We start from the raw sequence: 21,918 nt of genomic DNA, 5'->3' as shown, positions 1-21,918 counted from the left end.
GTTGTTATTCCAAAGGGTAACACTTTGAACTGATAGTGCTTTCCTTGAATGACAAACCTGAGATATTTTCTGTGGGCCGGATGGATGGGTATATGAAAATACGCATCCTTGAGGTCTAATGTTGCCATGAAATCGTGTTTTTGAAGTAGTGGGATAACATCCTGGAGAGTTACCATGTGAAAGTGTTCTGACAGGATGTAAAGGTTGAGGGTCCTGAGATCTAATATTGGTCTTAGGGTGCCATCCTTTTTGGGAATCAGGAAGTATAGTGAGTAAACTCCCGTCCTTACTTGATTTTGTGGCATGGTTTCTATTGCTTGTTTGAGTAATAGAGATTTGACTTCTTCCTGTAACAGACTGATAATTTGTGTGGTTTTGGTGGAATGATTGGGGGAATTTGTATCAATTCTAGGCAATACCCATTGCGGATAATTGATAGTACCCAATTGTCTGTGGTAATGTTTTGCCAATTGGTTTGGAACTTTTGTAGTGTTCCTCCCACAGGGGAGGTGTGGAGTGGAAAGGGATGACACAAGTCACTGTTTAGTGTGCTGTGAGGTTTGTTTAGATGTTTGATATTTCCCTCTACTTCTGGGATACTGTCCTCTATATGTGCCCCTAAAACCAACTCGTTGGTATTGAGGTTGGTAGGCTGGTTTTGCCTGCGATGTGGATGCCTCTGCTGTTTGAGTTCTAAATCCACCTCTAAACTGAGGTTTCCAAAAGAATCCCCTGTATGGTGTGGTGTATAGTGCACCCATAGCTTTTGCGGTGTCTGAATCCTTATGCAATTTTTCAATTGCAGTGTCCACTTCTGGGCTGAAAAGTTGTTTTTATTGAACGGCATATTCAACACCGCTTGTTGGATTTCGGGTTGGAAACCCGAGGACCTGAGCCAAGCATGCCTCCTTATTGTTACAGCAGAGTTGACACTCCTGGCAGCTGTGTCTGCTGCGTCTAGGGCAGACCTAATCTGATTATCGGTGATGGCTTGCCCTCCCTCCACTATTTGATGTTCCCTTTTTTGATGTTCCTTGGGGAGATGCTAAATTATGTCTTGCATCTCATCCCAATGGGCCCTGTCGTATCTAGCCAACAACGCCTGTGGGTTGGCTGTCCTCCATCGATTGACTGCCTGGGATGCAACTCTCTTCCCTGCAGCATCAAATTTCCTACTCTCTTTGTCTGGTGGGGGTGCATTACCTGATGATTGTGAGTTTGCCCTCTTTCTGGCAGCGCTTACTACTACTGAGTCTGGAGGGAGCTGTTGAGTTATGTAGACAGGATCAGAGGGAGGTGGCTTGTATTTTTTCCCTATACTGGGAGTAATTGTCCTTGCTTTAACTGGCTCGCTAAATATTTGATCAGCGTGTTTTAGCATAGGCAGCAACTGGTATGTTGAATGTGTGGAGGAGAGTGTATTAAACAAAAAATCGTCCTCCAACAGTTCAGTGTGCATGGTGACACTATGGTATGCTGCAGGCCTAGCTAAAACTTGATTGTACCATGTACTATCCTCAGGTGGTGAGGGCTAAGAGGGATAGCAGTCTGGGTCATTGTCAGGAATTGGATCTCGATCATAAAGATCCCATGGGTCTACATTGTCTTTTTGCGAGTCAAACAAATGTGATGGTGACTGCATTGGTGTAGGACTGGTAGGAGGAGAGATATGCAGATGTGGAGAGGTAGGAAGTGAATGAGGAGGAGTACATTGAGGAGGTGGTGGTCTCATCTTTGGCTTTGGCACTTTAGCTGGAGGCTGTGTAGTGCCCAATTCCTCCTGAAAGGCTGATTTCCTCTTAGGTTTGTTGTTAGGATTCTGCCGGTTTCTTTGTGGATATGAATCCTGGCGTGCCTTTCGTCCATTACTTCAAGTATTGGTGTACTTGAGAGTCCTCATCAGAGGTTTTGTGGCTTTCTTTGATTGTCTTAGAAAGTCCATGCTCCTCGGTGTAACCTGCTCTTTTTGGCTCTGAAGCCGGCTTTTTTGATATCGAAAAAGATGGTGTGGTGGATGTTCTCGGCTCCAAAAGGGATTTCCGAATTTTCGACTCTGAAAAACATTGTTTGCTCAAGTTGGATAAAGAGCCTTTCACCGACTCCGATGGCTTCAGAGGAGTGGCTTTTTTTGGTGCTGAACTGGCAGTTTGGTCACCGGATGTCTTCTTTCGGGTCGAGCTATGGCCTTCCGGCAGTGGCGTACCCAAGGCCTTATATTTTGGTCTTTGTGATGGTACAGAGGCAGGCGTACTCATGTGTTATCCTGACGTGACCGGTCTGTCTTCCTCGGATTCCTGGTCGGAGTCGGAACCTCGAACTGAGACTGCTGTCTGCATGATCTCTTCCTCTTCGATGTCAAGATGTTCGGAGCTTTTGGACGCCATCTCGAGCCTTTGTGCTTTTCTGTCTCGAAGTGTCTTTTTAAATCTGAAGGATCGGCAGGCCTCGCAATTTTCTTCCCGATGATTTGGGGAAAGGCAAAGATTACAGATGAGGTGTTGGTCTGTATAAGGGAATTTTGTGTGGAATGGAGTCCGATCCATGAGGCTTCCACACGGTCGGCTCAACCAGGCCCGAGTTGGGCATGCGCGCCCCAAAGGGCGAGTAGAGATGTCTTTTCCAACAGTACCGATGTGTCAATAGAAGATGTAAACCCAATCGATACAATACTGATGAAAATAAAGCATTTTCAAAGTTTTCGGAATCTAACTATCGGAGTGAAAGGAAACACGTCCGAACCCGACGGTGGAAAGAAAACAATCTAACATGGATTCGATGACCATGCGCAATGGAACCGAAGAGGAGGAGTCCATTTCCCGTGACTCAAAATCACTTATTCGAAGAAAAACAACTTGTAACACTCCAAGCGCAACACTAGATGGCAGAAGTATATGCACAGCATGAGTATCTGCAGCTACACATGCCATCGAACATATATATATATATATATATATATATATATATATATATATATATATATATATCAAGCCACAGAGGTGACAAATCTAAAGATAAGATCTGATTTGTTGCTACCATATTAAAGGACTCAGTCCTCTGTTCAGAAAAAAAGTAAAAGCCATTCCAAAGCCCTAAGAACCCCATCCCCTGGGGCAGGATCACTTTTAAAAATTGTGTGGGTGTCCTAGTGCCCACCTGGGACATCCACAGCAACTGCTGCCCATGGAGCCAGAAAGGAAGCCCCAGCCACCCCCGTCCCCGTAACACCCGCTGCCTCCCGTTTGCGCACCCATTCCAGGTGTGGCGGGAGCCAGCTACATGTAAGTACTATATAAATAAAGTTACAATTTGTTTGTACCGCCAAGTAGGAGCAGCTTTTCTCTGCCTCCCCCGAGTGTAATACTGTTTTCCCTGTCCACAAGAGTGTGGGCAAGGAGTAGAAGTTCCCTATACTGATTTTTGCAGAGAGGGAACTGCAGTGTCCCAGGGGATGGTGTCCCGAGGATACTGCTGCCATCTGGCCCCAGGGGATGGGGTCTCCCGAGCCACTGGTTCATTGGGGAGGGAGGCCCTACCCACTCTCCTCCTAAAAAATAATTAATCTCGAAAGGATGGGGCCCCCGGGGCCCTTAGGCAGTCCAGAAGGGGGTACCACTGTCCCCTCCTCAAAAAAAGACCCTGGGGAATGGGGTCTCTAGTGCCTTTAAGTGGCTTGGGGAGAGGAGCTGCATGCCCCCTCCACAAAATATAAACATCAGGTCCTGGGGGAGGGGACCCTAGGGCCATGAAACTACTGGGTGGGAGGGGTGCATGCCCCTTCCCTCAAACAGGTTAAAAAAACTCAAACCATTTGTTTTATTACAGCCTGGACTTTCAAAAACAGAAATTTTATTATCAATTCACACTTGAAGAATTCTGGACTATTTCCACAAGAAAGCTTATTTTTTTTTAGCTTAAAAAAACACATTTTTCTACTTAATTTCTTCCTCTTGTGGCACATTTGACCACAACAACATCCAGTACAATGTCCGTTGATGGTGATTTTCCAGGTTTTTTTTGTTCTGCGTGTTCCCTTTTGGAATCTTTTTGAAGCCTCAGAGCTAAGTCTTCAGGGCATACCCGAAAGTGGAGGCATCTTTTGCCTTTGACTTCTGGAGATATAAAAAGAGTCTACGCTTCTGAATGCTGAGGGGTTTACTAGAAAGTTTTCAACAATATGTATTCTGTGTGAAAATCATCACAATGGAGTCTTAGCTTGCCACAGGAACACTAGATGTGAAAAGGGCCTTTAAATTAATCAAACAAGGTCTGTTTACCTTAAAATAAAACCACATATAAAGAAACAGTGGTTCTAGGACCAGCTAGTAAAAAAATCTAAAGAGATAACTGCTGAAAAACCGACTTACCGTAAGTAGATTAAAAAGTCCCAGAGACTCCTTTCACACAAGACTGTGAAAAAATCTGAGGTATGGAGGTCTTCTAGGCAGATTGATGGAGATTCAGCTCTCAAGCCCATTGCCTGGAATTCAGGTCTTTTTCAATTAAGTGGGTAGACTGCAAAAGGTACAGTGTTTGAGGTCTTGCCAGGCTAATATTTACAGTGCACTACATTGTACTGTGAGACTCCCTGCTGAACAGGGATGAGCCAAACATGGGAATGTATGAAAGGTACAATGCTGTATAAGCGAGACACATACTGGGGATTTTTTAAATGTAATCTGGAGATGTCCTGTCATCCAAAAACATTGCTTTGAGATATCCTACCCACTGGCTGTTGCACCTGGTTGGTGGGTAAACTTCCACTCCTGGGCATAATGGAGGAAAACGTTTACAAAAAGAGAGCGCATCCTCCTAATGGCTTGGGTCTACTGTTTGCCAATAGAAATACTGCAAAATACTGGTGATCAGCCACTGCTTCGTGCTCCAGGAACACCTGTGAGGGATGGACAGATGTTCTTAGATTGAGAAAGTTATATAAAAAGCCAGGGTATTTGTGTAACATGGTTTGTTCTGGTCAGTGGTGGAAACATTTTAAAATTTCTGTGGGACCACTCCTATGTTATGAGCAAATGATCTTTCATTACTCTGCCTTATAATCACGCATAACTGCATACTTTCATGACTATTAATGTAGTCTAATTTATTTTGTAATGCGTCAGTGTTTGTCAAACTAAGATGCTAACTCCTTGGTACCATGGCAGGATATATACAGCCAAATTGCAATTATTAGCCAAACATGGGGCCATATGTGCGAAATTCATTTATTTGCATTTCCTCAATAGCACATTCTAAGAAACCGCTATTTAGGAAATGCAAAATGGAATATGCAAAACAGAGATTTTCTAACTGCTATTGTTACAGAGTAGGAATCGCTATTAGGAACTTGCTATTTAGGGAATGCTACACCATTTGTTCCTATGGGCCTAAAGGCCCATAAGTATGAATGGTTTTGCTTTTCCAAATTTGTGATTTCCTCATAGGAAATCACAACTTAGGAAATGCAGAGCCAAGGGTGTCTATGGGCCTAGGGACCTCCTTGATGCACCCCAAAAAATGTGGTGCACATGTAAAGTGCACAAATGCCATAGGGGCATGTGCGCGCTACATGGCACTTTAAAAAATGCATTCTGGGTGTATTTTTTAAAATTCCACATGGTTACAGTCGACTTGGAATGAATGGTAATAGCATTTCCTAAATGTCCATTCGCAATTAGGAAATGCTTTGTACATGAGCTTAAGAAATTGCACATAGGAAATCCCTATTTGTGATTTCCTATTTAGGGAATCCCAAAATCTGATTTCTACTGGGTAGAAATCACATCTTGAGATTCCCTATCTGCCTTTGTACACATGGAAAGGCAATTTAACATTTCTTAAAAGACAAAAATTGTGATTCGGTCTCTTAAGAAATGCTAAATCCCTTTGTACATATGGATCATGGTTCCCTGTTTGCAGTCTGGGAGAGACACAACACCCAGCTGTTTTTCTCTCAGGTCCTCAGCTTGCTCTTGTACATCATCGATGAAATAAGGAGACACAACAAGGAAAGTGGCTGCACCCAAAATCCAAGATTAAGAGACAACCCTCAATCACAAACAATGAGACTACACCAACTCAAAAACCAAGATAAAATTACCCTACTGTTTCACTAAGTCGCCAATATATCGAGTGTTTTTTAAAACTAATTTAGTTTCAATTCCCAGCAGAGAGAGGAAGAGAGGAAACTGGTCTAAAATATTCAATTGGTGGCCTTCAGATTTTAGGAAGTACTGTGCGAGGAACTGGCATTGCAAATTACAGAGATGAACCTTGTGCAAAGAGAGATCACACTAACCTCTGTGAAGTCATCAGTCTCTGGTGTGTTCGATCCACCACTGTCCAGCTCTTCGAAGTGTGTCATATCTGTAAAAACAGAACAAGGGGTTTTAGAGACAGTAAAAATATGCTTCCCTTTGAGCCTGCATTTTTTAATCTGACATAGCTGTCAATTTATTCCCCATAAGTGTAATCATATCCCTGAGCCCTTATAAAATAAATATTTAAAATTTAAGTATATTTCAAAATTAAAAAAGAAGTATTGAAAAAATATTCAATTAGGTTTTTAAAAATAAATATTGAAGAAGCGGTTGTACATGGAATCGGAGCTGCTATTGTAAGACCACCAACTGTACAGTATCTATACTGCCTTGCACCAGCTCAGTTCATCAGTTCTGTTTGAATCTGTATTATTCCATAGATTTCGCTTAGACAGGCTAAGTGAAGCAGTTGGCCATCATTAACTATCCATGAAGGAGAAAGGCAATTGCAAGTATGAAACTTAACAATCTGCATCAGGGGACCTTCATTAAAATATATGACACTACAAGAGTCACAACTAATACCCCTTTACGGAAGGTGGGAGAAGATTAGAACAGCATGATTTACTAAAACAGAATAGGGTTTCAAGATATTCTTCAGAATCAGAGTAAATATAGTAATAAATTGAGAAAGTGTAAATGAATGCCAATGTAGAATTACATCAAATTTTAGAACTCTTCACAAACAGAGGTGCTACTGCTGCTTGTCCCTGGTAAAGTGAGTGCTAGGTATCACAGAAAGTAGAGGTGAAGCCTTGTGAGACCTAAGAGAATGTTTGAAATTCAAGGGATCCTAAGCAGTTAAGTACCCAAACGTGTTTCAAATTTTATACAGCTATAATTTTGTCTAACTTAAATCAACTTATCTCTTTATACGGAGTATTCAATAGGGACGCCGGGATTTGAAAAGAAAACAGGCAAACAAAAAGTTTAAATGTCTAGATTACACTGAAATCAAAGATCAGCTAAATGAGGAAAGAATAAAGTCTATGAAGGAAAATCTTGTTCTCATGAAAAACATCATGAGGTGTATACATTCAAACAATTCCTAATTTAAACTCACTTCTAGCTGGTGTTATGACTAGTAAAAATACTAACTTCAGAGTCAAATGTTTCAAGCTTGATCAGTGCGCAAGTTCCAAATGTTGAAACACCAATCTTATAGTAACATTAACTTTGAGGCTGGGGATGAAATGGGGGAGGTGAGTGGGCTGGGATTCAGACTATTCACAATGTGGAATGCTATGATTGTCAAAATCAAGTGTACTATTCTTTGTACACAGTGAGAAATAAATGTTACTTCTGAAGCAGGGATGAGGATCTCTCTGTTGAGAAAACGTGTTTCTGAATAAACTAGTGACTAAAAAACTCTTTCACAAACCATCTCAAAGTCAGAATGAGAGAAAACAGGCAGAATGTAGCCTAGTAGGCTGAAGCCTGAAAGGCTGCTAAAGCTGCAGTGGGACCTTTAAGCAGCTATATTACACCAATATGCTATCATGTGCTGTAGGCTGCAGTTGAGTCAAATGTCTTTTTTTTTTTTTTACAGAGATGGGAATAAGTCTCTTTGATCTTTCTCCTGGAGGGGGCAAGGGTTGCTTTTTAATATAGGGAAGAGACCCCTGGAGGAAACTAGGATTACAGGTACAGAACAATTTCTTCTGCCCCAGAGGATTTTCATTGTCAGTTCTAAACACTGAATAAAATAGCAGGCCCATTGCCTACAAAGGAAGTGAAAAGACTTCAAATCCTAACCTAAAACATTTGAAAGAGTAGCTTAGCTCACTCTGGAATATGTGTCAGGACAACATTTGTCTTGTGAAAGTGTGCATGAATTTCTACTTGGCTGTCTTACAGATGTCCTCAATGGAGACATTTCTCAACAATGCCACAGTAGCAGCTCTACCTCTCATTAAGTGACCTCAGACTCTACCCAACAAAGATTTGTTAGCAGTATTGTAGCAAACAAAGGTACAGAAAACTATCCTCATAGAGATCAACTGTTTTGACATGGATAACACTGTTCTTATTAGGCTGTCATTAACAAACAACTGGTCAGTTTATCTAGTCTCTTTGATCTTATCTAAAAATAATTTCAAAACCTTTCTGACATCCAGTGAAAGTAAGGCCCCTTCGACTGGAGAAGAAAGATTCTGGAGGAAAGCTGAAAGACAGATTAACATGGAAATAAAATATCACTTTTGATAGGACACTCAGATGAGTTCTTACCAGAATTCTTTCTTTATAGAACACTGTATATGGTCCCCAATTACAGAGGGTCTGGATTTCACTACCCTACAGGCAGAAGTTAGATCCAACAGAAAGTTGTCTTCCAGGAAATATGCTGAACAGAAGTTGGAGCACAATAATATAGATACATCCACATTAAGCTCTCAATCAAGAGAAGGTCTCTTTAAAGGAGGACAAACATTCTAGGTCTTCAGCTAATTCAAGACTATCGTACCTTGCTACCATCATTCTTTATTTAGGAATTGGACAAAATATTGGCTGTCTTTGTCAGTGGCTTCTCCTGGAAATGCTGAAGCGTATCCCACAAAGACCTATCACAGTGATGAAACAGCTCAGTAGCACTTGCTGTTTTCATTGCAGTTGCTGAGGTACCATAGAACTTTCTACCTTCTGCATCCACCTTCTTACTTTCATTTGAGGTGAGTCTGTCGAAGATAGTGAGGTCAGATGTGCTTTCTCTCAGCAGCTACCAAGATGGAAGTGTGGCTGACCTCAGAAAGAAAGGATCCTGGTCAGATGCAAGTTCTGTAAATGTGCCGGAGCAGATTTCACCAATGATCAAGTAAGAAATAAGTCCATTGCTGAATCAAGCAGTTCTGGCACTACTAGGAGCAAAGATTGATCTGCTGTCCAATGGTGCAATTGTTGAGTCATAGAAATGGGGATAAATATCTCAGTAGGCCCTCTTACCAACATTCATGAAAGGTGTTGATGTCAACAATAGGAAAGACCCTTGCAGGTAGAGATTATGACAATGTCAGAGAACACGAATTAGTTGAAGAGGAAGAACTTGAGAAAGTATGGGAAAACTTTGAACATCTAGAAGATCTAAATTGCCTTGATGATCTAGAATGACGAGCAGACCTAAAATGGTGACAAGGTATTGGAGTGACATCGGGTGCGTTCTGTGAAGAGGATTCCTAAAATGCCTTCTAGGAGTGATAGCTGTACCTCTTGAAGACCATGGGCTTCTAACAGGTGTCAAAGGAGCTACAATAGGTAAACAGGGTAAATCTGATAGAAGTATCATAGGTGGAGGCACTATAGGTTGTGCAGGTACGGTAAGAAGAGGAACTACCGGAGGTGCAAGTGGCACATAAGATGGAGGACATGGAGTTGAGGCCTGATGTTCAGGTGACTGGAGTCCATGCAGCCTGAACTTCTCCCTGTCCTTTCAAGTTCGCAGGACTCAAGGCGATATGATCAGGAATCAGGAAGACACATGATCCAGAATGCACAGCAAACAGTTTGGGCTTTCTTTCTCCCACATGTGGAACACTTCACAAAAACGTGCCATTCTGCGAAGGAAGACATTTTTTTCTGTCAGGAAAAATGCACTACGCGTCTTAGAAATCATTGAGCAAAGGTGTTTCTGAAAGGTTATGAAAGATTTCCAAAGGGAAAAACCTTTTAAAAATTGAAGCACAATGCTCCAGGATCCTTTCAGCAGCAGCCAGAAGAAAGAACTGGCTCCTCTACCACCTATCTGGCATGATGAATATTGGTGGTATGTTATTCCAGACAGGAGCATCCATGGTTTTCTCAGCTTTTCAAGCTTCACTTTTGGGCTATTTTGGCTCTGTTTACTCTCATCCTTCTTTAAAAAAAAGGTTTGTAAAAGAGTCACTAGGATAGTCTAGTGACATTGTTGGGTTTGGTGGATGCACCGCCAGTTTTGACAGCCATCCACCAAACTTTAGCAAACTTTCTGTTTTTCAAAAACAAACTGCAAAAGTAGAAATTGAAAAAAGGGCTAATAACCCCTAGATCTAGAGTTTTCCCCTGCTTTTGGTGCATAATTACATAATGCCCTTTCTCAAAAATGGCTCTACTCCATCAAGCCACCAGAGGAAGCTATCCGTCGACAGAGCCAACAGGGGCTTCATCAATGGAAAGCTGGTGGTTCTCTACACTAGAAATAGGACAAGTCACATTTCTGACAGAGTACCCTGTCAAACTATAACTCAACGCTTAAATCACCTCAACTTGCAACATTACTAGAGATTTTTGTTTGTTTGTAGAGTACACTCAGTCTAGTGCTATGGCCATAGCATGGCTCTGTTCTAAACAAGCCTGAGAGCCGTCATCATTCTCACTGAAGAGGCATTTTACATCAAAAGGCACATTCAGCAATGGCACCTGGGCACCTATAGGGACCTCAGATGTGCATTGCATTTGACAACCATACCTGCAGTCATAGAATGGCCAACAACATCAGTGGAGTGTCAACCAAATACATCAGCTGCTTTGCAACATACAAGCCACCCTGAACGACAGAGCAAAAAAAATGGTGTGCATATGTTGAAAATGCATATTCCAGAGGGATTGCACAATTGATCCAAGAGGCAACTAGCAAAAACATTCTTTCTTGATTTGCAGAGGGATAACTAGAGCATCACAAGTCAATGGGTCACTGCAGTAAAATTGGATTTTCCCAGACCCTGGCTCATCATAAGCCTGGAGCTCCTTGTCGGGCAAAATATCCATCCTACTGGAATTTCGCAGATCCATCAGAAGAAAAATATCTATCTGGATCAGAGACAGAAGGTTATCTGTCTCTCCTTTGTCATCAGAAACATTTGGAGAATGCCCTCTACTACAATTGGAATCAGACCCCAAAATGTTGAGGAAACTGGCAAAGGTTGTGCTTTGCCATTTGTGGCATTTTAGTCTTGTGTAAATATTGAGCAAATCACTTTTGTGCTGTCTGCAAAATCAAGACTATCACAGTTGTGGAAACTAACCTTACTAGAACCGACGCCACCATTTTTAGCAGCTTCAAGAGCAGAAGTGTTCTCGAGATAGCAACAGCAGAGCAGCTAGGAGGTGAAGCAGCAGGTGCCAGAGCTGATGTTACAGAAACCATAGTGTAACAGAGCAAGTCCAACAATGCCTGATATGTGGAAATCAGAGGAGATGCACAGAGAACCTCTGAGAGAACACTGCCAACACAGCTTTTGAAAATCTCTATTTGTTGTTGGATTGTTGAAAAAATGGAATGGGCTCCAAAGAGTCAGATCTCTCTCTGAACGTGTGTGCTTCTTCGACTTGTAAGATTAGGACAACAAAAGCTTGTGTTTTAATGGGGGATAGTCTCTGAGTAAGAGTCTTCAACCTAATTGGTGTTCTCCATCTTCCCTTCAGTTTCACCTGTGCAAGCATGGCTTCTCATTGCTGCTTTCTGGTGCAAGAGGGAACAAAGTCACAGGCAGTGGTTTTGTGTAAAGATCTGAAGCACCATGTAAGACCTTGTCTATGACACATGTTGCAGGACTTGAAGTCCCTGTCACCCCTGACATATGGCAGGGGTGACATATGTCACATTCTTTGTTAATAAAATGAGAATTCTAGAAACAAAACTGAGGAAAAGTCTTAGGATCTCTGGATCTAGGATCTTTTAGGTGCAAAAATACAGGAATGAAAATCACCAGTCCCAATAGCACCATATATAAAACTTCAAGCATCACTTTTGATCTCCCGGACCCACAACAGACATGATCTAGCTGAGAAATGCGATGGACCCAGTCTGTTTCTTACAAGTAATTTGCAGGTGAGAATATCGAATGCATTTCAGAAGAGGTCAGAGAGCCCACTGTCCAATTGGAAGTATTAGGAATATCCTAAAAGTGGTTGTGTTGCATTCCTTCATAAAAATTCTGTAATAAACTTGGACAGTTTATACCATAGCTGAGGAGCACTAGTAAGAAATAAATCTAAGGGATGAGAGGGACTGACAACAGAGTGAAAAGCTCCCAGTAATAGCACAGTAGGTGTGCTTCAGTCCTGGAAACAGATTCACCGCTATTATTTTGGTGCACTGGGAGTTCTTCTTGGCTCAAAAGAGTGCAGTGGCAGGATTTGCTGAAGTGTGTGCTTATGTTCTATTGGAATAGTCTTTGTCTTGTTATTTCTGCCAGTTTTCCCCAAGCCCCAATACCTGGGAAGGGGTCTCTTGTTAGCCCCAGCTGCCGGATAATGTACCGAGGGATATCGGTTTTCATCAAGTGTCCCTCCTTGGCATGGTCTTCAGCTGCCTCCAGAAGATGGTAAAACTCTTCAGGGTTAAATTCCTGGAAGAAAAGACATGCACATCACAGTGTTAGCATTTAGTGGTGAAAGACAATTGCTTGATCAACTGACAGGGACTCCATTTAATTTGCCAGCAAGGAGCAGTAAATGGACAGACTAAAAACCATGCTACCAACAACTTGCAAATGACGCACCACAATTATCTTTTCCTGTCCCTCTAGTGTTGTGATCCATAATATCATTTAGGAATCCAGTAGGTCTTGCCAGCATCCATTTATTTTCCTTACCACTCATTAACAACTGAGCCAACTAAAAGAATGATAAAGGCTGGTGGTTCCTGCCTACAAAATTCATTCTGCATCCTCACTCTCACTGAACTTTTTAAAGCACTTAAAGGACCAGAGCAGTTTGTCTCTCCAAGATCTCACTAAACATTCCTATAGATTCTAGATAGTAAAGGGCACAGACATACCCTCAGAAATGAGATCCTATTTTGCACCCTCCTCAGTGGACTATCTAGAGGCAGCACAGAACTTTAGAGGCCTTTGACCCTGCTCTGTAAGGTGGGGCCAGCTCTACACACTGCCAATATTTTCTGTGAACTCAAATGCTGGAGTATATGAGCTCATTTATCGGTCCAGGATTCTGCAATAGTGCATATATATTTGATTGTTTATGGCCTTGAAGAATTCACCCTGAGCTCTCCTTATGACACTGCCTGCACTGCCAATGATGGTTTGTTTGTTCCCCTCTCAGACTGACTCACTGAACCCTACAAAAACTGACATTCAAGGATCAGTACCCCACCAGAACTCACCAAACACTCCAGTAACCGGGCAGGACGAGAGATGATGATGAGAAGTTTCTTCATCAACTGAGTAACAAAAGCAACTTCATGGCTCTCTGATCGTTCAAAGGCCTGCAAAGAAGTAGAACAGCACAGAAAATGTTACCATATGACTCAGATTCTAGAGTCAAAGAGTCTGTCATTTAATTCTTTGTGCTACAGCATCAGATTATATACTCCAACTAACACTAACCACTTAACCATCAGCACAATTCACCTACATAGCAACATTCAAATTCCAGAGCCACAAATCTTTAAACTTGATCAAGACTGTACCCCGACCCATACACTCACGATCTAAGCCCTTTACAAGTCTCCTTACACATACATCCCAATGGTAAGCAATATAATACAGCATCTAGCCACATGAAAGTAACAATGAAACATAAGCACAACATTTAATCACCGGAGCCTGTGCTCTGATGGCATATGTTCAAGATCTAAAAGCTAAAAGTCTGTACGTCTCATCCTTGCACTGAATATTCTATGGTCTTGCACCCCCAAATCTAAATACTTAGCAATGGTACTTCACTTACATGTATGCAATTTCAAAACACTAATGATCTGTATCACCAGCCTCCAGAACTACAGGTTTAATCTGTCTCCTCCCACAGAAAGGAGCACCAATAGGCAGTTCCCCATTATCTGCATAAAATCAGCAAATATCTTCACTTCCACAAGTCAAAATAAGCTCTTTACCCACAACTGTGCTTCTTCAGCATTAGTAACTTTCATTAATAGACAATCTTAGAATACATATTAATTTGCATTCCTAGTCTGACAACTAAACCACTTTCATCATGTGCATTTATGGAAAGTATCAAGAAAAGAGAATCGCCTGTTAACCAGTAACAAAAGCTTCATACCCTAATATCTCTACTCTTGATGCCCAAGACAACAATTTCAGATGGCATTTTCTTACAGAGAGTCTGACATCCATTTCCCAAATTACTTGCACAGGACCATTGATAATTATCATTCCCTGAGCCCCAAAGTCTAGACTGAAAGGCACACCACCTTCGTGAGGAGGGTCTCACACAAATGTTTACCCACAGAACTCCCTCTTTTGCTCTTCACTTTGTGTGCCAGCACTACTCACATCCTGTAACAGCTTCTCCAGGTTCTCCTGCAGCTCACAGAAGTAGACAGTGGTGATGAGGTCTTCACGTGACTTAGCTAGGCAGTCACGCGCCAGCTCAGTGATCTGGTGGTGGATAAAGCTGAGCACACCATCAGCCAAGGGAAGGACACTCTCTGGAGCAAATGTCATGATGAAATCACTCAGCTTCTCTTCCATCTGCGCCGTGGCCTGGTGAACCAAACCCATCTGTTATGGCTATTCCACAAACAAGTTCATCACTCTCAACAAAAGTGTTGCAAAGCCATTACAAACAAAAGAAGTACAGCAAGGTATTGTCCAAGCCTATGCCACATAACACTCACAAAAAGGTGTTTCAAATATACAGCAACTTGTCTTCCCTGGGACAGTCCTGCTTAAAAATAATTACAACCTTTGAAGGGCAAAGATTATGTTGAGGTACAGAGAGCCCTTTGACCTCGCCATAAACTTTCCATAGATCGATTAAAGCATCCATTAAATCATTCTCCAAAAACAAAAAGAAGTGAGAAGAAACTTTAGAGAGCACGTATACCCAATGGCGTCTTGAGGCTAAGAACCCATCAACTATGTCAGAGAGCTGAAACTAACAAAAAGTAACCTGTTGATAGCATAATAAGCTATATCTTTAAACATTTCCCAAAGTTAGAGTGGCCCTTTAAGGACTTGATTTCTAGTGGCATGGAGTTCCAGAGTTTGGTTGTCCAATAAAAGAAGGATTTGCCCCCACCAGCAACTAAGTTTCACTCTTGGTGCCACTGTGTTTGTTATGTCAGCTGATCTAAGACGATGCCTAAAAATATAACACCAGAACCTCACTGCTAGGATTCCAGACCTATATTATAGAGAGATTTATGTGCAAAGCAAAGCATCTTAAACATAGCTTTTTCTGGACTCAGTTCTTTAGAAATAGACTGGTGATTTGGTATGTTCAATATACGTTATGCCACTGCATTTTATGCTACCCGTAGTATGTTCTGAGACGCCTTGCTAATTCCAAGGTAGACAAAATTGCAGTATTCTAGACTACAGGAAATTAGGGCCATGTTCACTGTTTTACATGAAGGACAGGAATAAAAGAGAATGTTTTTTTAAGAATTCTAAGAAGATAGAGGAGTCTGTAATTTGACTAGTCTGCTTCAAAACTGAAAGGGAATCATCAAAGACCACTCCTATATTCCTCGCTGATGTAACTGGAGCAGGTAGGGTACCAAACTCGGTGGATCACCACGGATTGGACCGAATAGTTGAGTCTTTGCCAAATAGTAAGATATCAGTCTTTTCCATGTCTAACTTCAGACATGTGGATCTCATCCAGATAACAGTTGGATCTCATCCAGATACCGGCCTTACGCATACATTTATGGAAGCTGATCATCGCTGACTGGATGTTATCGATTGTGGTGACGATTATCTGGGTATCATCTGTGTATGAAAGGACTGAGAACATTAATGATGTTATCAAGTTAGCAAGGGGAGAGACATAAAGATTAACAAGACTAGAGCTTAAAGAGGAACCCTCGGGAACCTCACAAGGCATGGAAAAGGGCTTCAATGTGAAATGTTCAAAGACAATCGTTTGTGTCCTACGTGTCAATCAGAAACACGGCAGTTGAAGGGCCTTGTTTTTGACCCCTAGTTGAGCTAGGCAGGTCACTGGCATGGAGTGTGACACATTATTAAATGCAGCTGAGAAGTCAAGCAACATTAGGATGGCAGAGCACCCTGATTGACAATGCTTCCGATCTCACTGGCAACAGTGATCCGCACTAACTCCATATCATGACCACTCCTGAAACCTGATCATACCCTATACAGTACTTTATGCCTTTCCAAACCAATTCTTGTTTCAAACTTTTTGCTGGTACAGCCAACAAAGAAATGCAGCAGTCATTTTTATGTTCCTTTAGACAAACAGAAGTCTTTTTAAAATGGGAAATAACCATGTCTTCCTTCCATGATGATGCAAATAAACAGGAGTCAACAGCCTCATTGCATACCAGAGACAGTCGGGTGTTTGCAAATAATAACCAGGTCAAGCTGTAGAGCGTGTGGGGCACGGATCTGCCAGGGCCTATGATTTAGTGGTAAGAGCTAGCTTTTTAACTACCTATTTGGTGAGAGTGTAAAATTTCTGTAGAACCATGGCACTGCACGCATTAGCACTAGATGTATGACTGCCCTGGAGTCAGGTACTTCAACTGATGGACATTTGCAACAGATATCATTAATTTTTGTCTGTCTGAGAGAAGATTGTTAATTTCTCACAAAAGCATTCAACATGATAGTGTTGAAGGGATTAGCATGATGTGAGATTTACCACAGATAACAGCTCCTTTACAGATTTGTTTGCACTATTTTAAGCGTAAAATTAAAATGAGTTACTTACCTGTAACTGCAGTTCTCCATATTGGTATCTGCTTGAATCATTCCCCATTGTCAAATGGGGAGTCCCACAGTACAAACAAAAAGCAGTATTGAAAATCTACATGTAAGTCAATGCTAAAGTACATTCACATTCACAGCTTTTTCACATCGTTAGAAAGGACCAAAGTCCAGCCAATCAGGTGACAGCACCCATTAGAACCCGCTCTAGTATCTCAGATTTTCCAGCACCAGTGTGATCTAATATCTAAAAGGCATACAGAAAGTCTCTATGGGGAGGAGAATGGGTTGCATGCAAATCTATGACATATACCAATACTGGAGAAATGCAATTACAGGTAAGTAACTCATTTTCTTCTCCAGTATTGGATCTTTCGTAGATTCACATGCTTGAATCAGAATAGCAAGCAATTATTGTATTTAAATATTTCGTACCATAAGTACCACTTGCGGATGATGGGTAACAAAGTTATATATATAGAAAATACTCATATGTGATAAAATAAACATGATGTATATTATTTATATATATATATATATATATATACACATACACACACACACAACAACACACACACCTATATATATATGTATGTATGTATATGTGTGTATATATATTTTTATACATATTAACTTAAAAAAACAAAGTTACAAGGAGGTTATCACTAGGCTCTACAGAACCATAGAAATTCACCTGTCGTAGCTAGAGTATCTGATGAAACTATAGCTTGAGCGCTAAGGTAATTATAACTTGTGTCCCAGCCATGCACAGTTTTTTTGTAAAAAATGTTACTGCAAGTATTATATTGATATTATTAATGATGTTATGAAAGATGTCATGAGTGCAGAGAGGGCACAGGTTATAGTTACCTTAGGGCATGGATTATAGTTACTTGAGATAACTATAACAGGTGAATTTCTATGGTTTTGTATATTTACAATGTGAGCTTAACTATAACATCCCTGTAGCCTTTGTTTTTTAAGTGAATTTCTATGTTTTTTTAATTCCATTTCCTAACCATACCATCCCTGTACCCTTCAAATAAAAATAAAAAAATCAGGGTTTGTAGGCACAACTACTCACCTCTATGGGTCTCAGGGTGCTAAGGGAGTTTGTCCTCTGAGCTTCAGTTGAAGAGCCAGGTCTTAAGATCCTTCCTGAATAGAGGTACAGCTGGTGACCTTTGTTTTTCAGTGAATTTCTATGTTTTTTTTTAACGTAAAGTAATTTTAATTACTATACGTTAATTCAACCACCACCACACATGGCCTATGGCCAGGCCCCGCGGGCAACCCCCTATAATCACCCAACCCCTTGCAACTCTCGGCCCAGCATGGTGTGGGTTGGCCACAGGATCTGGCATACGGCCAGGCCCTGCGGGCAACCCCTTACATACCCACCCAACCCTGCTCCACGCACGGCCTTCAGCTTTCTCTCTCTCTCTTCCATTATTGGATGGAAGAGAGAGAGAGAAAAAGCGAGAGAGAGAGAGAGAGAGAGAGAGAGAAAGAGAGAGAGAGAGAGAGAGAGAGAGAGAGAGAGAGAGAGATTTAGAGGAAGACGTTGACAGAGAGAAATTGAGAGCGAGGAAGACAGAGAGAGAGAGAGCAAGAGAGAGAGAGAGAGAGTTTTTCTAGACTTTGATTAATAATATTCTTAGAATGAGGTACTTTAGGACAAATTGAAAGGAAAAATGTATTTGTCAAGTAAAAAGAGTGCGATCACAATTCAGTATATACATTATATATTTGATTTTGAAAAGTTATTAAAGCAGGAATGTTTAACAGTCAAAACACTAGTATATAACCAGACACACTGCCATGAGATACCAGGATTTAAACTTAAACCTACAGAGTGACAGTCCAAGAGCTTTACCAGTAGGCCAGATGTCACTCTGTTCTGGTGTGCTTCAAAATGTAAGTATAACATTCGAACCAAACATTATGCTTGTGTGCCACTTTAAAGTCATTCTATTGAGAGGCTATTGTTATTTCAGTGGTCTCTCCATAGAATGACTTCAAAGCGTCACACAAGCAAGATGCTTGGTGACAGCATATGACTGCAGGGGAGCCTGAAGGGCCCTGCGGTCCTAGCCGGCTCCCTGCATCCTGCTGTTTGACAGCTCCCACCAAGCAAAAGCAATCAGCTACCTCGGAAGGGTGGGCACCTCGGGAGGTAGCAGAAGCCGGCCCTGTGAGGTGGTCGTCCCCAAGGCCATCTATGGCTCCATGAGGGTGGTCACGCAACCCCCCCCTCCAGAGTTTATTTTAACCCTGGGTAGGTGGTGACAAATGAACCCCTTCATCAATTTTTCTGAGCCCGGGGGGGTTTGGGGTCCCCAATTATTTTATTTGAGCTCCGGTGAAGTGGTGGTCCCGCCATAAATTGTATCAAATGAAGTACATTTGCCCAAGGGAGGTGGCAGCCCTGGGGGGATGTGGTGGTGGGCTGGGGGAGCCCCCTGCTTTTAGTAAACTACATTTGCCTCTGGGAGATGGTGGTCCCTGGGGCTGTGAGGGGGCCACCCAGGCCTCTCACATTCATTCATTAACTTTTGCCCCAGGGAGGTGTGCATCCCTGGGGTACCAGCGGGGGCACACTGCCCCCCTGCATTTTTTTTCTATCCTATCCCTGGGGAGGTGGTGGTCCCCGGGGCTACTATAAGCACTAGGAGGGGGGCTCAGTGCATCCCCCTCCTCTTTTCATTCCCCAATGCCCCAAGAACATGGCCCACCTGGGAAGAGTTTGCGATACCACTTTTCCATCCATGGATTTTTTCAAGATTTTATTTTAAAAATATGCTTTTTAGCCATTGTGGGGTCCCTGGGGGAACCCTGCACCAGGGATAGCGGCTCAGGGTGTCCCCCTTTTCTTTTTTGTATCTTTTTTTTGTGGGATTCCGTTGAAGCTGAGTACCAAAATGGCTGCAACACTTCCTTGTTGAAGTGTTGGTAGCCAATCAGATATCAGCACAAGACAGTTGAATACGTGGATCCTCCCCGTCCCTAGATATCTGTATTGTTTAACCTCTAATATCTCAGAAACTGAACAGATTTACGCCAAATCAAAGCTAGCTTTCTGCTAAATTTACTGTAATTCCATCTAGCGGTTTGGGCTGTAGTCGTACTCAAAACCCCAATGGGAAAATGCATGGGGGAAACATGTTTTGTGACCCCCCTTTTACTTGGCCTCCGCTTGACGAAACACCATGAAACTTTCCAGAAAGCAACTGAACTGACTACGTTTTGAAAATTTCATGAAGATTTGTCGAGCGGGCCATAGTTATTAGCAAAACAAAAAATTCTCTTGCCATGGAAACTCAGTCCTAACTATAACTACACACTGGTGACTGTCCATAGATAAAATAGATATATATTACCTACTGGCGGTTGTCAGTAGGTAGTTATAGTTAGGACCATGTTTCCATAGAAAAAGCATTCTACTTGCCTATATCTTTGGCACCGTTTGACAAATCTTCCCAAAAATTTCCCAGCCAAAGTGCTGTGCATGGCAGGGGCGCGAGTTATAGTTACCTTAGGATGCAAATTTTAATTACTTGAAAGAACTCTAACTATAACTGCTGAATTTCTATGGTTTTGTACGAGTAAATTCAGAAGCTTACTATATCACCACTGTAACCTTTGTTTTTTTCAGTGAATATATATATATATATATATATATACACATATATATATATATACATACATATATATATACATACATATATGTGTATATATATATATAAATATATATACACACATATTGAGATATATATATGGAAAATGTCACTTACCCAGTGTACATCTGTTCGTGGCATGAGACGCTGCAGATTCACATGCTGTGCATTATCCTGCCATCGAGTGTTACAAGTAGTTTTTCTTCGAAGAAATCTTTTCGAGTCACGAGACCGAGGGACTCCTCCCTTTCGGCTCCATTGCGCATGGGCGTCAACTCCATCTTAGATTGTTTTCTTTCCGCCATTGGGTTCGGATGTGTTCCTCTTCGCTCCGTTTTCGAATCGGGAAAGTTAGCTATTCATTGAAAAATCAACAGTATTGTTCGTGCTCAGTACCGGTTTACTGCGCTGTGCAGATTCCAGGCAATAATGCTGCATGAATGTATGGGCCCCCTTCCAAGTCGCAGCATGACACATTTTTTCCAGCGGGACACCCACAAACAAGACAGCTGCAGAGGAAACTGCCGTAGTTGAATGCGCCCTTGAGTTTGCTGAGAGTGGCTTGCCAGCTTTCGAGTGGCAAAACTGGATGGCGGCAGAAATCCTTCTTGTGATGGTTGCTTTTGTTACTGGAGCACCCTTTCACGTTTGTCCATAAGAGATCAACAGTTGATCAGCTTTTCAAAGCTGTTTAGTACGATGTAGGTAGAATTGTGACTCCATCTCCGCCTACATCTCCTAGAACTCCAGGGTCTATCCCTATAAAGGCCTACAACGCCCAGTATAATGCCCACTTCAAACACAACAGCATCCCGAGAGATAACCCATCTGCGGCTGCCGAATGATTTACAGTGAGATCACAGAAGCTTTTGTCAGCGAGTCAAAGACACTGTTGTAGACTGTAGTGTTGATGAAGCCTTCCTCAACAATTAAATCTTTGTTAATCTTTGTTGACGGAATCAGTGCCTAGGAGGTGGATGGTGCTGTTTTCTTTGTCATCGATTGTTTAGTTGGCGAGACTGTAATAACTGCTTCTGTCATCGACGATAATGGTGTCGACGGTGAGGTTACTGTCTATAGGGCTCTAACAGGAGTCTTGTGCCTCATCGTCTACAGTTCTGAAGAAGATGTGTGTGGGCGATCTCCAGCCTTCGTAGATGGTGTACCGGGCTCAGATGAGGCAGTCTCTGAGATTTGCCTCTTTTTCTCTTTTTTTAAGATTTCTTTTCCTGACCCCTGGTGGAATGTTTTAAGGGACTTTCTGCATTTCTCAGTGGTCCCTTGGTCATGGGTCCTTTC

General features: G+C 41.9%; 1 protein-coding gene across 1 annotated transcript in view; it reads right to left on the bottom strand.

The window, feature by feature from the left end:
- Positions 1-21,918, bottom strand: part of MAST1 (microtubule associated serine/threonine kinase 1) — a 696,806-nt gene that overhangs the window by 433,395 nt on the left and 241,493 nt on the right. Inside the window, exons 8-11 of the mRNA XM_069231862.1 lie at positions 14,540-14,749; positions 13,411-13,512; positions 12,502-12,634; positions 6,293-6,360 (exon numbers count right to left, since the gene is read on the bottom strand). Of these exons, the coding sequence (XP_069087963.1) occupies positions 6,293-6,360; positions 12,502-12,634; positions 13,411-13,512; positions 14,540-14,749 (513 nt within the window). The remainder of the gene's footprint in view (positions 1-6,292; positions 6,361-12,501; positions 12,635-13,410; positions 13,513-14,539; positions 14,750-21,918) is intronic.

Source organism: Pleurodeles waltl, chromosome 4_2 (genome assembly GCF_031143425.1).
Source record: "Pleurodeles waltl isolate 20211129_DDA chromosome 4_2, aPleWal1.hap1.20221129, whole genome shotgun sequence".
In the NCBI taxonomy this organism is placed as follows: Eukaryota; Metazoa; Chordata; class Amphibia; order Caudata; family Salamandridae; genus Pleurodeles; species Pleurodeles waltl.
The sequence above is the reverse complement of the archived record's forward strand: the minus strand, read 5'-3'. Positions and strand labels throughout refer to the sequence as shown.